The sequence below is a fragment of the Colobus angolensis genome, unplaced genomic scaffold (genome assembly GCF_000951035.1).
Source record: "Colobus angolensis palliatus isolate OR3802 unplaced genomic scaffold, Cang.pa_1.0 Scaffold125, whole genome shotgun sequence".
NCBI lineage: Eukaryota > Metazoa > Chordata > Mammalia > Primates > Cercopithecidae > Colobus > Colobus angolensis.
Genome location: NW_012113697.1, coordinates 5,407,915 through 5,426,941, shown reverse-complemented (window position 1 = coordinate 5,426,941; position 19,027 = coordinate 5,407,915). Strand labels below are relative to the sequence as shown.

The following is a 19,027-nucleotide window of genomic DNA, read 5'->3' as shown; positions in this document are numbered from 1 at the left end:
TGATCCGCCCGTCTCGGCCTCCCAAAGTGCTGGGATTACAGGCTTGAGCCACTGTGCCCGGCCTAAAGCATGTGATTTTAACACTTCTCTAATAGTTATGTCTATACAGTGCAACTTTCTGAAGTATACAGTAATAGATATTTATTGTAAAAGATAGTGGAACATACAAATTAGCAGACAAGAGACAAAAAATAATTATTGTGCTCTCACCAGAGATAAAGGATAAGCTTTTATTTATCTTTCTGGATGTTTCCTGTATGTTTATATGGGAAAAAAGATCACACATCCTATATTATTTTTAAGTCGCTTTTTAAACTTACTATAACGTAAACATCTTCCCATGGCAATAAATGCATACTAGAGTGGTTACATATTAGCCATTATGAGGATATACCACCATTTATTTAACACATTCACTATATACAACAAATGCTAACTAGTATTAATAATGGCCTCCACGAATCTGAACTGAAGAGCTTCTCTTTGTATCCCACGAGGTTAGCATTCTGTGCATATGTGTGATACATAAATATAATTTAATGGCTTTTTGTTTTTCTCCTCTATTTTATTTGCCTATCTTTTTGTAGCTTAGAGTTGCATAAGACAAGACAGCTACAAGTATTGGATGTATGTTTATTTGTAGGTGGTCCTCTATGCTTTTTTAATAAAAGTTTCTAGAATTCCAGATTATTTCAAATGAACATGATTGTGCCAGCCCATAAATATACTCGTGAACCAGCTAGGTCCCAGTAAATCCTTACAGCACCCTCTACGTTTTCTAGAGCTCCAGGAAGGGGCACCTGCCAAGATTATTTTTTGCTTTATAAACAAGCTTACCTTCTCAAATTGTCTTCAGCTTCAGGGAGTACATTTGCTAAACCATAGTCTTGAACCTCACCTGAGTGTGCAGAAGTTGCACACGCTCACTGGCATCCAGAAGCTCTTGTTCTGCCATTTTCCTGCTCCTCTCAGTCTGTTCCAGGGATGCCCTGAGCTCTTCAACTTCAGCCTGCATCAGGTTAGCTCTGCGCTCAACCATTGCCAGTTGTTCCTTAAGGTCATCTTGGCCTCTGATGGCATCATCCAAATGTAGCTGAGTGTCCTACCCAGAAAGAAAAAAGAGAAAAAGCCTCTTACTTATGCGCCACTTAAAGCAAGTGCAAACTTATGGTCATGTACACTCTTTGATCTTAATGACTTAGAGTGTGATTAGATAGGAACAATCTGCAAGTACCTTTAATAATAAATTCTTTGTAGCTGAGGGTTGCAGTTCTACTCAAAAGAACATGTTGTTTTATTATTTTAGACCCTGAATCATTAAAAAGTACCATGGCTAGCTCTATGAAATTTTGGATCAGGAAAGTATCCTTAGACTTCAGTTAGTCCAACGGTGTTATTTTACATATTAAGCAATTGAAGTCCAGATTAATGAAGTGATTTAAGCAGTGGCATGTAGCCAAACTCTTTCATCACTTCCTCTATCTCCCTACCCCTCACCACAGTGCTTTCTGCAGATAACAAAGCAAAATCTGTCCTGGGCCTTCCAGAATTAAGCTCTTTTTCAGTTTTGTGTGTATACTTTTGAACTGATTACCATGTTCCTTAGGTGATTTATGACACATAGTCCTCGTAAAACATTACAATTTGAGTTACACAATGGCACTGAGACTGTACAACACTATGTGTGTTTTCCCCAGCATACCTTCAGTATTGCTTGTGTGTTTCTAAGATTTCTTAGTGCCTCAGCAGCCTGGCGGTTGGCATGGTTCAGCTGGATTTCCATTTCGTTAAGATCTCCCTCCATCTTCTTCTTGATCCTCAGAGCATCATTTCTGCTCCTGATCTCAGCATCCAGCGTGCTCTGCATTGACTCCACAACTCTGAGATGGTTCCTCTTCAGCTGATCGAGTTCTTCATCTTTTTCAGCAATTCTTCGGTCAATCTCAGATTTCACCTGATTTAGCTCAAGTTGAATGCGAAGAATTTTGCCTTCTTCATGCTCAAGAGATGCCTTAATAAAAGCAACATTTATTTAGGTTCCCTAAAGAGCTTTTTATTTCTTTCACATTATGATAATTTCTCCAAGAAGGCATTACAAAACCCACAAACTGTCATACGTCTTAATGTATCCTATTAGCTCTGCATTCTCAAGGTACAATTCAGTATTTTTCACTAAATTACATGTGTTATCCCCTAAAGATTTGCAACATGATAGAGATCTCAGTTGCTATTAATTTTCAATTTATTTATAATACAGAGCTAAGCAAATGAAAAATATACCTCTGCTTCCTCTAGGGAAGCCTGTAGTTCATTCTTCTCATGATCAAGTTGTTTCTTTACTTTCTCCAGTTCATGGATATGCTTTCCACCCTCTGCAATGTGCTCTGTCAGGTCAGAAATCTCCTCTATAATAATAAAGTACCAAATTTCAGTTCAGTAGAAAGAAAAATTGAAAAGATATCTCCCTACCATTTTTGAAACAGAACGATTGCAATGACTCACGTTGTAAATTCTTATTCTCTCGCTTTAGAGTTTCGAGATGATCCAGGGATTCCTCGTAGGCATTCTTCACCTTGAATAGCTCAGTGCTGAGAGAACGGGACTCCTTCTGGGAGGCCTCAAGCTCAGCTTGAGTTTCCTCATACTTCTGTTTCCATTCTGCCAGAATCTGGAAGTATATAGAAAATAAGCCTTTGAAACCAAGAATGATGTCAGCTTCCCCCCGGGGAGCTGGTACTGGGGACCACCTTGTCAAAGTTTCTTTGCTTCTTATCGAGAGCTATGCAGGCAGCATTAGATCGTTCCACATCAATCATGAGGTCCTCTACTTCATTCTGTAGCCTCTGCTTTGTCTTTTCAAGAGAAGCACATTTGGAATTCACAGCTTCTACATGTTCTTCAGCATCCTGCAGACGCTGGGCCAGCTTCTTCCTGAAAATTGGGTCAGTATGAGTGACCAAGAGCAGACTCAGAGTCACCACAGTGTCCTTTATAAAGCTGCTGACTAGAAAAGCATATTTCCTCAAGAGTTGTCTACAAGTTATTGAATTTTTCTAAACATTTTCACTCTCTTAGAATTCTGATTTCCTGTTGAGTTCTTATTGTTATCCATCTCAGGTACTGCCAAACATATTTACAAAGCACGTGTGTGTGTGTGTGTGTGTGTGTGTGTGTGAGAGAGAGAGAGAGAATATAAGTTAGCACTAGGGCTAAGTGAACAATGTGAAAATTTGCTCCTCTTTCTTTGTTTTTATTTCACTAAGCTGGTCCTCTAAGGTGTGGCACATTTTCTTGAAGTTTGCCTGGGGTGAGAAGTAGAAAGCAGAAGTAGAATACATTTCTCTTTTGAAGCCTGGGATTTAGAGATCTGTAACTACTTGTGGAAAAGGACTGAGTTTTATTTACTTTGAGGAAGAAATGGCAATCATGAACAGGAAGCGTATCACCAAGGAATGGTTAGCATTGAATAGTATCTTTAAGCATTTTCTAGTATGGGTCTCTTTAAAAGATTTTGCAAATGACGAAACAGCAGCCCAGAGTGATATGTTAAAGGTCATACAATGAATCAGTAACTTTCTGGGTTTGGTGGCCTCAGATAATAAATATTACTGCATTATTGCATTTCCCAAATTTCCTCCAAAATCTTATCTACTACTCTTTTCACCAACCTAGGCAATTCATGACCTTTCCCAGCCCACACTCTTATCTGGAACTCCTTCTGGAAATGCTTGCTAAACTCTTTCATTCTGTTTAATTCTAACAACTACTGAGATAAATTAAATTTAGAAAGGCTTCCTTCACTAGGAATGCTTTTTTCCCCTTCTATGTGTAAATGTGTAAATCTCATGACTTGTAGTCCACAAACAGTATATGTAATTAGTGAACACATTCATTGATATAGGTTGTTAGTTGAAATAATGACAGCATATGACAACCTTAATCTAAACATTCAATACTCCAGGTAAGGAAAAACCGATTATTGTTCATTGTAATACTCATAATAATTTACCAGATAGTCTCAATGTCTCAATTTTTCCCTCTATTAAAAGATACTAATTCTATTTAATTCATAAAGAATATTCTGATAATTAATAATCCATCCTTGTGGAAAGAAATTTAAGATGCTCTGGACCAGAATGGGTGGAAGGATCTGGTCTCATTCCATTCTCCAGTGGACATACACTGGACTTTAAGAAGAAGAATATGGTGGAATCCACCACCCTATAATAAAATAAGCTGAAGTCTTTCATCTCTCCTCCCCATGCCTGGAATATTCTCTTTCTTCTATTTTTCCTTCACTGCCTTCACTTTTATTTCTTCCTGCTCCCCCGCCCGCTGCCCCACACTAAAAGCCCATACTTGGCCTCCTCCAGCTCATCTGTGCGCTGGATGGCGTCCGTCTCGTATTTGGTCCTCCACTGGGCAACCTCACTGTTGGCCTTGGACATTCCCCTCTGCAGCTCAGCCTTCGCTTCCTGCTCCTCCTCATACTGTTCCCGCAGCAGGTCACAGTCATGGCGGGCTGACTGCAGGGCATGGGCCAGAGCGCTCTTGGCCTAGACCAACCAAAAAGTATGTGATATAAGTTTATCTTCTAATCATTGAAATTCTCTCTGCAAAGTTCAATAGTGTGTTATGTTGCACGATTCAAGTGATTGAAAGTATCAGCTGGAGAATTCTCACCTTAGTTTCCTCTTCTAGCTGCCTCTTTAATTCTTCAATCTGTTGTGTAAATGCTTGTTTGCCTCGGGATAGCTGAGAAACCATAGCATCTTTTTCATCTAGCTGTCGCGAAAACTCACCTGTGGAAGACAAAACCTTTAGTTCTGTTGTCTAGGTAAACAATAATTTAAAGAATGGAATAACATTGTAACCCTCTTATTTCATATGATGAAAAAAATCCTCAAGATATTCAGTGCTGTTGAGAAGGTTATTTCTTGCTTTTTTAAAAATGTGTGAGTTTTCTTTGATATTTTAGAATTCAAGATGTTTTGAGTAATGCTGAGGCAACAAAAATCTCCTGAGCCCAGGGAGCTTAATTTTTTCTCTCAATTGTAGCTTAGAATCATTGCATTTTACTGTCTCATAACAAAAAGATGGAGGAATATGTAAGACGTGATAAATGAACGTACAGAGCTTGAGAAAGTACTTGTATTTGATAGGTAAAGGCTTGCCTTTCATTCCTCACCTCTCTGAAGGCTGATGTTATTTATTTACTGACCTGATTCTGTGTGTAAACGTGCCTTCTGGGCTGACAACTCATTTATTAAGCGTTGTTGCTCCTCTTCCTTTGTTTTTATTTCACTAAGCTGGTCCTCTAGGGTGTGGCACATTTTCTCCAAGTTTCCCTGGGGTGAGAAGTAGAAAACAGGAAGAGACAATACATTTTTATTCCAGAGGCTGGGAGTTAGAGATCTGTAACTACCTGTGGAAAGAGGTTGATTTTTATTTACTTTTCTATCAATCTTGCATGGTGGCTATACAGTAGTAGAGGCATTTAATTTGGCTAAATAATGAACACATGATTGTCAAAATTATATTCTCTTTGAAAGTGTGAACATCATTTAAATTCTGCATCATTTAGAATATGGTTTTTAGATAAACCTTTTTTTAATGATATATTTTTTTCATGGTAATAGTATCAAAGGTTAAAGTGTTTTCTACAAAGAAGTTAAGAAAACTTAAGCGATTCAATACAATAATGTGTACTAGGAGTAAGTTTAAGCTTTAGATGACATCTAATGTTTGTGTAATTTGGCTAAAAATAGTCATATATAAACTTGGTCATTTTGAATTATTGCAAATAAAGATGAAAAGGGCACAAGTTAATGAAGACCTTGGCTTTGGAGACAGTCTCCATGTTACTAGCAAGGTCATCGATTTCCATCTTCAGCTCACTCTTTTCCTTCTCCAGCTTCTGCTTGACCCGCTGAAGGTTGTCAATCTGCTCCCCAAGCTCAGCCACACTATCTGCGTGCTTCTTCCGAAGAGCAGCTGCCGTGGCTTCATGCTGTAGGGTGGACTCTTCCAGGTCCCTGCGCATTTTCTGGAACTCAGCCTCCCGCTTCTTGTTCATCTCAATCTGGGCTGAAGTGGCCCCACCGGCTTCTTCCAGCCTCTCACTGATCTCCTCCAGTTCCCGGGAGAGGTCAGAGCGCTGCTTCTCTGCTTTGGCCCGGGAGGCCCGCTCTGCTTCGATTTCTTCCTCCAGCTCCTCGATGCGGGCCTGGTTGTGATATGTCCACATTAATGTGAATTTATGTCAATTCTGTTTCCTGTAATGCTCAGAAAAGGTGGAGTTTATAACTTACCTGTAACTCTTTGATCTTCTTTTGTAGCTGCATTGCAAGGGCTTGTTCATCTTCAATCTTGCCTTGCAGATTGCTCATTTCAAACTCTTTCCTATTAGAAAAGCAACACATTAGCTTATAATCAGTTCTCTTACCAATCTTCTTTTCTATGTATAATCTAAGTTTTTTTTTATACTACTGGTGTTGAAGGAGTGAGTAGTACAATGTTTTACACATTAATAATGTATTAGTTTAATTAAATAAAAAGGTCAAAGATGTCATTTTTTTTTCCATATGTCATGATGTAATGTTTTGGAGATCTTTTTAGCGTAGGTTTCATTTGCATTGACATACAACAAGCAGGTTATAGCTGAATTATGCCATACTTACTTTTTGAGTTTCTCATCAAGTTGCTGTTTGTCATTTTCTATATCCATTGTGGATTCTTGGGCCAATTTTAGGTCACCCTCCAGTTTTCTCTTGGCTCTTTCTAAGTCCATGCGAAGTTTCTTTTCTTGTTCCAGAGATCCTTCAAGCTAAATTTATAATGCATTTTATTTATTTCAGCTCTTAAGCACTGAACCCTATGCTTAGTAGCCTTCAAAGATACATAAGAAAAATGTTTAAAGATACAACAAGTAGCACAAGAACTTTATTCACAGACCAAGCATTAAAGGCTGATGAGCATCAGTGCTGGTTTCATGTCACAACTATTTATTTTGTTGCAAGGGGAAACATTTTCTTTTTCACACTTACATCATCCACTTGCTGTTCTAGCTTGGTTTTAGCTTTGGTCAGAGTGTTGACTTTGTCCTCCTCCACCTGCAGGTCATCCAGGGTCTGCTGATGGGCCTCCTGGAGAGCCTTCTTCTCCTTGGTCAGCTTAGCAATGTTTTCATCCAGGCCTGCCATCTCTTCTGTGAGGTTTTTCACCTTTGGATTTGAACAGATGACCAAAAGGAATGTCAATGACAACCTATTATCTTGATGAAAAACATGATACTGTAGTATGTTAGGATAATGTCAGCCTGAGATGGAAAATGAGAACCAGAAGGTAACCCAGGCCAATAATGGCTGAAAAAATAGGAGGTAAAGGTCAAGTAAGTAGATTGTGGTGGTGAAGACTAAAGAGATGACATAGTTATGACAGTGGTATTTTTCATATTCAATCATCTTCAGATTAAATTTTTAATTAAAATACTTTAGTATCAAGGTACTTATAAATATTCTAAAATGGATCATGATTTGTACCTTGTTCTCTGTGGCATGTTTCTCCTTCTCAACCTTGGCCAGTGTCAGCTCAAGGTCATCAATGTCTTTCTTGAGCTCCGAACATTCATCCTCCAGTTTCCTCTTCTTGGCTGTCAGCTCAGCATTGATCTCTTCCTCATCCTCAGCTCTTTCAGTCACCTCTTTGATTTTGGCCTCAAGTTGGATTTTGGTTTTAATCAACTGATCACATCTTTCCTCTGCATCAGACAAGGCATCTGCTTCCTAAAGGGAGAAATTAAGCATTTTCATTTGTTTGAGCTATATCTATAAGCACACAATAATTTATTAAAAGGTGGAAACTTCAGTGACTGCCAGTTTGGTCAACATGTATACAAGTTGCTAACTTTTAAAATGAAATGGGCAAAATGTTAATACTGTCATCTACTGATCAAGTATAACAAATTTCCTTCAGATATTCATGTGTGGAAGGCCAAATCAGGAAAACTAGCCCTTTGGCAAAAATCTGCCTCTATACTAACCTTTGCAACTTTGGAAAAGTCACTCATTCATTGTAGGACTCAGTTTTCTCACATTTAAGAGGGGATTAATTTAGCCATTTCTCTGCCCTGGTAAAAACAATGTAACTTCTCTTTTATGCACAAAACTATACTAAAGAAAGAATAATCTGATCTGAGAGAAGGTTCCATAAAGAAAGGAAAATGTCTATTGATATTTTTATGATTTTGCTCACTGATGAGCAAACTGTGTATGAATGCACATATGAACATGTGCAGCATAATATGTGACTTTGCATCTATTGCTTCTTTATGCCTGAGTCTTGGTGTTTTTGAACAGCAAACAATCAGAACAAATGTTTCAGTGGAAACCATTCATTTTAAAACATTAAAAACAATAAGATATGGCTGAACTGTGCAATGTATAATACTTACAGCTTGAACTTGGAGTTGTAAGTCATTTTTCTCTTGCATTAGCGTCACCATCTTTTCTTCTAGTTCTTTCCTTTTTGCCTCTGACTTTGTCAGCTCTTCTTTGGTCTTCTCAAATTCTTCCTTCATGTTGGCCATCTCCTTCTCTGTCTCTGCACTCTTGAGGAGGGGCTTGATCTTGAAATACAGCTTCATCCAGGGCCAGTGCTTCACATTCATGAAAGCACGGATGTTGTACTGAATGCAGAAGATAGACTCTCTGTAGGAAAAGAAAAAAAGATGCAAATGGAGAATAACGTGGAAAGTGATCATCATTCAACAAAAGTAATGACTGCAGTGGATTCGTTTATGAAAGTGTGGAAAAGGAAGACTTGTGTGTGGGCTCTCACCTCCTCTCCATCATCTTTCTGAACTCCACTCTCATCAGGAACCCTCTACAAATGGCTTGAGTGTGCGTGATGAGTTGAGCTAACTTTTCATCTCGCATTTCCTCTAGAGTTCCCAACAGGCCAGCTTTAAAGAAAACCTTATGAAAGAACAAGTTAAATATGTTATTTCCACTTAGGAGAAAGTCTAAAAGTGATAGAATTATGACAGACAGAAATTTGGACTGGTGATACCTTGGTATGACCAAATTTGTACTGGGTGTGGTCAATGTCAATAGACCCTAGAAGTTTCTCAGAAGCCTTCTTGCTGTCAATGAACTGACCCTCTGGGATAGCACTCGCATTTAGAACCTTGTACCTGTCAGAATAAAAAGAATATAAAAATGTGGTTTTTCTTCACTGAAAAAAACAGTAGAACATTTGGTAGCTATCACTGAAAAGATGATAGATTTTTTTGTGAACAAAATGCCATTTAAAAAGTCAGACAGTGCTTTATGTAAAACTTGGGAAGATATTATGACAAACTTATGATAATATAAACCTAGGATTCTTTCTTTTATGATCAATTTTAAAATAATTGCATGTCACTTTTCAAGGGAAAGTTTTAAAATGTTTGAATTATACAGTGATTTTGATGTAGACTAAGACATTGAAAGCGAAAAATAATGAGACACAAACCTCTGTTTGAAGTCTGCATAAAGGATTCTGCTTGGGAATCCTTTCCTACAGATGCGGATGCCTTCCAGCACACCATTACACCTCAGCTGGTGCAGGACAAGTTCGTGCTCCATGGCACCTAAAAGAAGGAACCCACATGCCATACTTCCTGGTCTATTGCACACACACTGGAGCTTGTCTGGATATCAGAAATGTCTTACCCGGAGTTTTAGTTTCATTGGGGATGATGCACCGCACAAAGTGGGGGTGAGTGCTCCTCAAATTGGTCATCAGCTTATTCAGATTCTCCTGTGGAACCACATGAAAAGTTTTAAACTCATTTCTAGTTGCATCTACATGATGGTCCCTATCAATGTTTGTCTTTCATTTCATATTTTAATGAGCTGTCTCAAGGAAAAACAAATTATCATAACAGAGAGGAATCGTATATATGGAGCGTAGGTAGGAAATTACAGATTACACAAAATCAGTTAATTTCAGTTTGTTATTCTCAAGCACCACCAGTCAGAGGAAATTTGTATTGAGATTTTTGTCACATGAAGGAGATGTAATTGAATACAGTGGTTATTTTTAAAAGAAGGTTTGATTTCATGTGAAATTTGTGCAATACCAGATCTCTTGGATATAGGACTCAGGGGCAGTGGTTCACGTATCATAAAGATTGAAGTGAAGAGATACATATTTTTTTTTTTGTTAATTTTTTCCCTAAGGCATTTAGAAAGTTTACAAAACCTTTAATATACTAAAAAATATACTATACTACTTTATTCACTTTTGCCATAGATATCTTTAAAAAAACTTTCTGTTTTGATACTTTAGTTTTTTAATGAAAGTATTTATCTGTAATTCAAGAATATACTGTACCCTGAAAAGAGCTGACACTGTCTGGAAAGAAGAACCCTTCTTCTTGCCACCTTTCTTTCCACCACCACCCTCTAAAAAACAAAATGGAAAAATTAAAGTTATTTGCCACAGCCTTTCAAGTACTATCCATAGACATCAGGACTGCCAAAATTCCCTTTGGAATTTAAATTTGCTCTCATTCACTCGCATCATTCCTATTCTTTCCATATCTCTCCTCCCTCAATTGTAGATTAAGAGAATCATAGATTTGTCTCACGTGATAGGCATTCAGGAAAAAACCAACAACAAAAGAATTGCGAGTGTAAAGGGTAGATGTGGGTAGGGGATGGGACTCTCCTACTCCAAGTCAGCAATGTCTGTTTTCTGAAGGAAGGGCCAAGGAGACAGAGTAGTAATGCCTCGTGAGTGCAGGTATCACTCGGAGAACAGGCAGAGTTGCACACTTGGTCCCAGGTAGGTGAGCCTCTGCTCGCCTGCAGGGAAATCCTGGCTCCCATTTGCCTGTGTTTCTATGGTGTTACTTGCACATCTGGTGTTAGGGCACTTAAGAGAACAGAACTTCAGTTCCGCAAGCACTAGGGCCCTGCCAAAGGATTTCCTTATCTCTAGCCTAGCTGGAGAACCTTGAAAGAACCAATACTATTAAAATGATACACATTAGTTTTATGATCCTGAGCAAATCACTTAACCTCTCTGAGATTTGTGTTTTCTCATCAATGAAATCAGGCTGTGGGCTAAATGATCCAGTGTCACTTAGCTCTGAAAGTCTATGACTGTAAAACTGTACCGCAGTTATTAAATACACTTTCTTTCATTAGGCGTCTATTGGCCAGTGTTTTCGTGTTCGGTTTTGCTGTAACCACATATGTCTCTGTTGAACAGTGTATGTCTATTTTGTACTCTTGTAACATATTAATGCTATTAAACATGACCTGATTCGGCAGTTTGTGCCCCAGAGAAGAGGAAAGCCAGAGTCTTCATTGCAGACTTCTGGTACAGCCCCACCACAGTCTCGTTCAGGGGGTCCTTGTTCTTGTCAAGCCAGCCGGCAATGTTGTAGTCCACGGTGCCGGCGTAGTGCACCAGCGAGAAGTGAGCCTCAGGCTTGCCTTTGGCAGGCTTGGGCTTCTGGAAGTTATTGGACTTTCCAAGATGTTGTTCATACAGCTTGTTCTTGAAGGAGGTGTCTGTTGCCTTGGGGAACATGCACTCCTCTTCCAGGATGGAGAAGATGCCCATAGGCTAAGAACAGGGAAAAAGGGATGATATATCATGAGCCCCTCAGAACGTTATGCTCCACGTGGTTGATGGAAAACTGAAAATACAATGTTTCAAAAGAAGACTTTGAATGATAAATTAAACAGGCATGACATGTAAAGGAATCATTATGTACCCAGAACATATGGGAAATATGCTTGCTAGAAAGACTCAGTTAAAAAAAAAATACATCTGAACCATTTGGCACACTTTATGTTCAGTGTATAAAACCAGATTCTGAAAACATCACTTCAAAATTGAGTTCTTTATTCCATAAATGTATATATCTGACTACTTTCTTTCCTACTGACAATATAACTTCCTTTACCTCGAATTTAGAGGTGACAGAAGTATGAAGGGAAGAGAGATTATGTGTAAGGACTAAAAATGATCCATTCCTAGGGGAAAAGTGCATCTTATGTTGTATCATTAAAATTCTGTACTTTAGTCTATGTTCTCCACCACTGTGGAGTTAAATGATAGTAATTTGGTTTTGCTTTCTAAGAGTTTGACTTTTTTCTTAATGTATTTGATAGGAAAGAGTGAAAGAAAATTCAACATTGATGATTTAACAGATTCACAAATTGTATCCCTAAGAGTATTTCGGTGATACAGAAACTGAAATACTAGAGAATAAAATAAATGCCTTTTCTGAGGACCATAAAGTTTTCATGAATAGTAGAGATATTATATCACCAAGTTAACATATCTTTTCCCCAAACTGTGCAGACCTAGTCTTCTGTTAAACTCTTATCTTTCATATTTTTGTGAATTTTAACCTGAGTATTTTAAGTTTTCTTGGGTGGCAATTGCATTTACTCTTCCCTTCCCACTGCTTAGGGTAGGGTTCACACATAGACTTTATTGATATCAACAAGTACATGACAAGCCCCCAAGATACTTTTGGAAATGTTTACCGATTGCTTGATGAGTGTTAACATATCTAGATCTGATGTAACTATTGCTCCACCCCCTTAATAATGGAGAATTCAGGGCCCATTTTCTAGGTAAGTGATACAGAGGTTTGGTGTTTATTCAGTAGTTATCATGAATGGAGAAAGACTTAATGACTGCAAGAGTTGAAGGACTAACCTTCTGATCTTTAAGACATGTTGACAAAGCCTGCCTTGTTACACATGAGGGATGATGATACCTGCACAATACACTGTCATGAGTGCACCAGGGTTAATTACACAACCCAGAGGAATAGCTGTAATTTCATCCCTTTCTCCCATATGCATGAAACCATGTAGGAATAAAAGAGAGAATTAAGTTTTTAGAGGGATAAATGCGAATCCATGTGTGTGTGAGTGAGAATCATTTTTCTACAAACTACTCTACTTATTAATAACAGATTGCTTGGGACATACCTCATATCCAATCAGAATATACGAGTGTGTCAGGAAACAGCACTGCTTGTTCTTTGAGAACAGGGAGTGTGATTAAGCATAGAGAAGCAAGCAATTTGGTTTTCATGTTTTGAAAGCTAGAAAAGTCATATGAACCTTCTCGATGAGCTCGATGCAGGCAGCCAGGTCCATCCCGAAGTCAATGAACTCCCACTCAATACCTTCCTTCTTGTACTCCTCCTGCTCCAGCACGAACATGTGGTGGTTGAAAAACTGTTGCAGTTTCTCATTGGTGAAGTTGATGCACAGCTGCTCCAGGCTGTTGAACTACAGGACAAGATAAATATAGGAAATTACTCATAACTTAAGTATTCTATCTACAGAGTATCTATTAGTATTTTCTTGTGAATTTAAGGCTTTTTGGTTTATTAAATTATAAGCCTTCAGATTGTTTTCCTAGTACATAATTCTAAACAAAGTAGAACTGATTCTTTGAATTCTTGTTTTCCAAGTAACTGCATGAGATCATGCATACTAGGCAAAATACTGTTAAATGAAGATTCTAAAATATTCCCTTAGAGTAATTTTAAAAAGGTGTTTTTATGCTCATCTGCTTGGATCCAGGATAGATTTTGACTATTTAAAAACCTCTCAGGGATCAACTTTTGAGACTTCTAGACTGAAAAGAATAGAATTTTCTCTTTTCCTGTTTATACCTATTTACTTTTCATATCTTTTCAAAGACTCTTTTCAGTAGGAATTACATTTGAACATTTTGTAAGGTACATTTTGTAAAAGTGATTTTGTATGCTCTAACAGGATTGATAAAATGACTGAGGATTTGCACTTACTAATCTTCTGTCAGTTCACAACTCACATCAAAGATCTCAAAGCCAGCAATGTCCAAGACCCCGATGAAGTACTGCCTGGGCTGCTTGGTGTCCAGCTGCTGGTTGATGCGGGTGACCATCCACAGGAACATCTTCTCGTAGATGGCTTTGGCCAGAGCACCCACTGCATTGTACACCTTCAATAGGAGTGATAGTTTAGTTTTTTAAATTGAAAATAGTGATGAACTCCTGAGTCACTTGCGGTTCAAATAAATCAGAGAGTTTAAGTCATGTTTACCTGCTGCACAGTCTGGCCTTTGGTGACGAACTCGTTGCCGACCTTGACTCTGGGATAGCAGAGGGATTTGAGCAGGTCAGCAGAGTTCAGACTTGTCAGATAAGCAGCTTTGTCAGCAACTGTGTGAACAAGGTGAGAATGGTGAAACTGACCATGGCTTACACACTTTAAAATGTAAATGATGATGACAAAGAAAAAAGGTTTTACTCCAAAAGTAATATGTGCAAATGTCATTGAAACCTATTCATTTGTTCATATTGCCTCAAAAGCATTGCCACCACTTTCACTAATTTTAGTCATTTCTTGTGATTATAAATTAGAGGTTGGGGAATCGATACTCTCTGTGATATTTAATGTTGCAAAAGTAGACCACAGATAAAAATAATTTGAGAAACCCTAACCTAGAGGAGTAGCGACAGAAATATTCAGATCTCTGTTTCTTCCAGTGCATGTGGGCACACAGATTATTCACTGAAATAAAAAATGTATTAGTCAAATAGCAAATATGAGCTTATGAAAAGCCAATGAAGAATGGAATGAGCAGAAATCACAAATCTGCTCAATAATGTAAAACGTCAGTCTGTGTGTAATTTCCTTCTCATAACACTTTGCCCTTCACGAACTAGGTCAGAGAAAGTAAAAACACGGTCTCTGCCTCTGAAAAGCTCACTGTGTCAGTTCTGTCAAGTGGAAGATACCAACGGGGGTGGTACCTTCTGTGCCATCTGGCTCTGCCTGCTCTTCCCTTTGCTTTTGCTTGAATTTCATGTTCCCGTAATGCATCACGGCTCCAGTGAGCTTGTAAATGGCCACCTTTTCATCAGCAGTGAAACCCAGGATGTCCACAGCACTCTGTCAAAAGAGTTGAATTTACTCATCCCCAATTAGCACCATGGAAGACTCCCTCAGAACACCAGGGCTGTCTCCCACTTTTTTCTCATCTTGCCTTGCCTTATGTTTGACTAGCACTTTGCCATCTTCAAAAGGTACTCATATGCTTCACCTTTTGATCCACATGGCAACACCAAGAGGTATGCATCAGTCTTTCCATTTGAGTCAGGAGTCCATTTGGTCACAGAATATGATGTGACTTGTCCACACTCACTGAACCAGGACTCAGAGCCATGACTTTGGATGCCAAGACTAGTACTTTGCCCCTTTTCTCCACCCCAGCCCCCCTTTCCTTCTCAGGCACATGCTCCTCATGGTCTCTTGGCTATTTTTGTTTCTTTTCTCCAGTCTCGCAAGTCTCTCTGTTGCTCCTTCTTCTCCTATTTGTCCTATCCTAATACATAATCCCAGTCTACCTTCCCACTTTAATGGGCGTGAGCGATAAAGTTGGAAAGAGGGTATGAAGAGAACAACAGTCGCTGTGAGTCTTTCTCCACATGCGTCTCTGATAGCAAGCCACAGCTCAGCTGACCATGAGATGCCTGGGGTAGCAAACTTTACCTAGTCATTTATTTCTCATGCAGAGAAGAGACATTTGTGAAAAGAAGGAATTTTGCCGTTTAGTGTAATATTTCTGTGTCTTTTTTCTCTATAGAATTTTGATTACCTTTTTAGTTGCCCACATAGGCTTTGAAAAGGCTTTTAAATGGGGGCAGTATTCAGAGCAGGCAGAGGAAAATGCGTTTATTTACTATTCTTACCAAGACTCTTTCCCCAGATTATTGCCTTCCGCTTCCGGCTCACTAACCCTACGTATTTACAGAAACTAGACATTATTACGGAAGTCTTAGAGCAAGACTGCTACATTTTTTTAACCTCGCAGACTAGGGTGTGTTTCTTAACTCCCTATCACTTTTGGACATACAAAGATAATAGTAAGTTATAGAGAGTACAAGCTGATATTTATAAGATGAAGCCACACAAATGAATTATTGACTTTTTGAGAATAATATTTTAATAGAAAAAGCATTTTTGCAAAAGCACTGTCAACCCTAACTTGGGGGTATTGGGATATTCCCACTGATATTAAAGTTAAAAATAAAGAATATTATTCAGAAATCAAAAGAAAAGATGAAATATATATAAAGTTTACATATAAAGAAAGTAAGCCAAAAAGTAATATTCCTTAAAAAAGAGGTGGTAGTGGGGAAAGAGTGTGTAGTTTCAAAAATAAATATAAAGGCTTATGGAGTCCCCAAAGTGCATGTTTTTGAAGTGGACAACCCACTTCTTCTAATGTTGCTTGGGGAGTAGAGAGGGATATATTATTAACCCACAGAGGTTTATTCAAAATGAGGCTTATGTTTACATGTGACTGTAGAAGAACAGTGGGAGTTCCATGTTTAGTTGTAATAATATTGCAGTTCCTTCCCAGGATCTTGGGTGTGGGGTCTGGCATAAAATAGCAGAGAAACATCAATATTGGACCATAAATATCAACCAAAAATGACTAGTAAGATAGAATAAAAGGAACCTACTAGCTAAGGAATACTAAAGATCCAACATTTATTACAGGCTTTTTAACACATGTAGGGGGAGAGTTTTGAAATATCCTATAATTTGTTTCCAAGAGCAAGAAAGTCCAAAGGGTTGTATTACCTATTTATAGTCTTTCTGCCACTGCTTTCCACCCTAATAGAGGAGAGTGTTGTACACTGGAAAATGAATTTACTTGTTACTACTTTGTACCTATTACTTACATCTGTGGCCATCAGCTCTTCCTGGTCATCAATGCTAGGCACAGTAATTTCCCCTTGGCTGACAAACGCGAAGTCATATGGGTTGGTGGTGATCAGAAGCATTTCTGAACACATGGAAAAGAACAATATATAGACAGCGTTACTTTGGTCATCAAAAACATTTCAGAGGGGCTTCTTAGAAGGGCTGTTATTCTTCTTTGGTAGAAATAAATCAAAGATGTTTCTTACCAATGAGCTCTGGTTTCTTATTGGACATGATTTGATAAAATATGTGGTAGCTTCTTTCAGCCTTTAGCTGGAAAGTAACTCGGGACTTCTCTAGCAGATCTGGAAAGTCAGATTAAGCTCATTTGAAAGCAGATACCGCAGTGAAAAATTTAGTGTTTGAAAATTTCCCACAACAGAAATAAGTACAGGATTTTCCAACATGTACCCACAAAGAAAAAGATTCTCAATCACTAATATTTATTAACTTACATGTTTCAATATCTGCAGAAGCAAGTTTGCCTGTGGCACCAAAATGGATCCTGATGAATTTACCCTTAAAAAGGAAAAGGAGGGATTATTGTACACATTAAAAGTCAGAAACTATTTTTTTTAGCTGTGGACCAAACAGATGGAAAAAATGTTGACACTGCATGCATAGAACAGCCAGTGCTGATCTTCACGTGAAAATGAAGATCAAGAGACTTACAAAGCGAGAGGAGTTGTCATTCCTCACAGTCTTGGCGTTGCCGAAGGCTTCCAGTAGGGGGTTGGCACTGATGATTTGATCTTCAAGGGTCCCCTTAAGAGAAATGAATAATCAGATAAAGAAAAAAGTTGCAGTAAGTAATTTCCCATTGACCTCTTTCCGTTCCCCATTGCCCCTGAACCGTAATCTGTAGCTTTGAGAAAGGCTTTCTAAAATGAGTTAAAAGGAAGGTAAATTGGGAAGGGGAGGGGGACACTCCAGTGACCTGGTCTTGACTTCTGCATCCCCCAGGCCCAGAAAAGCACCTAAAACATGATTGTGAGAATTTTTCCTATTATACTTGCCAATACGTTGCCCTATTCATCTCATTCTCACAAGCCCTTCCAAGAGTTATTTTCCAAATTCTGGTGTCACTTGCAATTGGCTGCTATGATTTTGAAGCACCATGGTCAATTAAAAAAAAATTAACCTTTATTTTGGATTCAGGGGATACATGTGCAAGTTTGTTACATGGGTGTATTTCATGGCACTGAGATTTGAGGTATGGATGATCCTGTCATCCAGGTAATGAGCATAGATAGTATCCAATACGTAGTTTTTTGGCTTTTGCCTCCCTCCTACCCTTCCCTATCTAGTAGTCTCCAGTGTCTGTACTTCCCATCTTTATGCCCATGCATGCTCAATGTCTATCTCCCACTTATAAGAGGACATGCTGTATTTGGTGGTCTGTTCCTGCATTAATTCGCTTAGGACAATGGCCTCCAACTGCATTCAGGTTGCTGCAAAAAATATGATTTTGTTCTTTTTTAAGGCTGCATAGTATTCCATGGTGTATACATACTACATTTTCTTTATACAGTATACTGTTGATGGGCAAGTGGTTAGATTTTAAAATCTGTTATTCTGTCCTTAGATGAATATCATGCCCACCTGCATTTTGCCAGAGGCAGGTTCCTCTTTTTTCTTCTCTCCAGTAACTGCAATTGTTGCAAAGTACTGGATGACACGCTTCGTGTTCACAGTCTTCCCTGCACCAGATTCTCCACTATCAAGTTCAAACAGAAGAAAAGTTCAGAATCTAAGGTAGTAGTAGCCACTACAATGATCAAAACAGAAAGAAAGTATTGAAATATACATACGTAATCAGGATTGACTGGTTTTCACGATCTGTGAAAGAGAACCCAAAGATAATATTTAGAAAAACACACTTAACACACAGGTCAACACAGTACTTATAAACTCAAAATTGTCTTTTAAAACTCCCCATTTGCAAAAATAACTGTATGAATTTGTGCTTTGCTTCTCGTAAGGTTTTTCTAAAAATAAGTATCAAAGATGTGCTAATTAATAATCCCATTACCTTTCTAATGTATAGACTATGTAATGCATCATTTTACCATTTTATCCATGAGAATAATCTATTAATATCAGATTAATAACAATTTTGTGTCCCATCCTGTCACCTGGTTCATAGTTCAAAATTATGTCATGTTGTTAATGTCCAATTTAAAGTTTTATACTGTGCTTGTGATAGCTTGTCACTGTGAGACTTCAAAACTTACTTTTTAGGA

At 38.3% G+C, this 19,027-nt stretch overlaps 1 protein-coding gene across 3 annotated transcripts in view; it reads right to left on the bottom strand.

Moving 5' to 3' along the window:
* Window positions 1–19,027, bottom strand: part of MYH4 (myosin, heavy chain 4, skeletal muscle) — a 32,280-nt gene that overhangs the window by 9,113 nt on the left and 4,140 nt on the right. The window contains exons 6-35 of one of the 3 annotated variants that reach the window (XM_011933255.1): window positions 18,596–18,623; window positions 18,387–18,501; window positions 17,457–17,549; window positions 17,240–17,303; window positions 16,991–17,089; window positions 16,763–16,866; window positions 14,825–14,963; window positions 14,112–14,230; window positions 13,861–14,010; window positions 13,140–13,310; window positions 11,310–11,619; window positions 10,378–10,448; window positions 9,714–9,801; window positions 9,514–9,631; window positions 9,070–9,193; window positions 8,839–8,975; window positions 8,453–8,708; window positions 7,542–7,784; window positions 7,047–7,223; window positions 6,681–6,826; window positions 6,312–6,402; window positions 5,837–6,226; window positions 5,222–5,348; window positions 4,684–4,802; window positions 4,360–4,556; window positions 2,748–2,931; window positions 2,503–2,668; window positions 2,281–2,405; window positions 1,703–2,011; window positions 899–1,102 (exon numbers count right to left, since the gene is read on the bottom strand). In XM_011933255.1, the coding sequence (XP_011788645.1) occupies window positions 899–1,102; window positions 1,703–2,011; window positions 2,281–2,405; window positions 2,503–2,668; window positions 2,748–2,931; window positions 4,360–4,556; window positions 4,684–4,802; window positions 5,222–5,348; window positions 5,837–6,226; window positions 6,312–6,402; window positions 6,681–6,826; window positions 7,047–7,223; window positions 7,542–7,784; window positions 8,453–8,708; window positions 8,839–8,975; window positions 9,070–9,193; window positions 9,514–9,631; window positions 9,714–9,801; window positions 10,378–10,448; window positions 11,310–11,619; window positions 13,140–13,310; window positions 13,861–14,010; window positions 14,112–14,230; window positions 14,825–14,963; window positions 16,763–16,866; window positions 16,991–17,089; window positions 17,240–17,303; window positions 17,457–17,549; window positions 18,387–18,501; window positions 18,596–18,623 (4,664 nt within the window). Of the gene's footprint in view, window positions 1–898; window positions 1,103–1,702; window positions 2,012–2,280; window positions 2,406–2,502; window positions 2,669–2,747; window positions 2,932–4,359; window positions 4,557–4,683; window positions 4,803–5,221; window positions 5,349–5,836; window positions 6,227–6,311; window positions 6,403–6,680; window positions 6,827–7,046; window positions 7,224–7,541; window positions 7,785–8,452; window positions 8,709–8,838; window positions 8,976–9,069; window positions 9,194–9,513; window positions 9,632–9,713; window positions 9,802–10,377; window positions 10,449–11,304; window positions 11,620–13,139; window positions 13,311–13,860; window positions 14,011–14,111; window positions 14,231–14,824; window positions 14,964–16,762; window positions 16,867–16,990; window positions 17,090–17,239; window positions 17,304–17,456; window positions 17,554–18,386; window positions 18,502–18,595; window positions 18,624–19,027 lie in introns of all 3 variants that reach the window. The other 2 variants (XM_011933254.1, XM_011933256.1) reach the window with 2 other exon arrangements.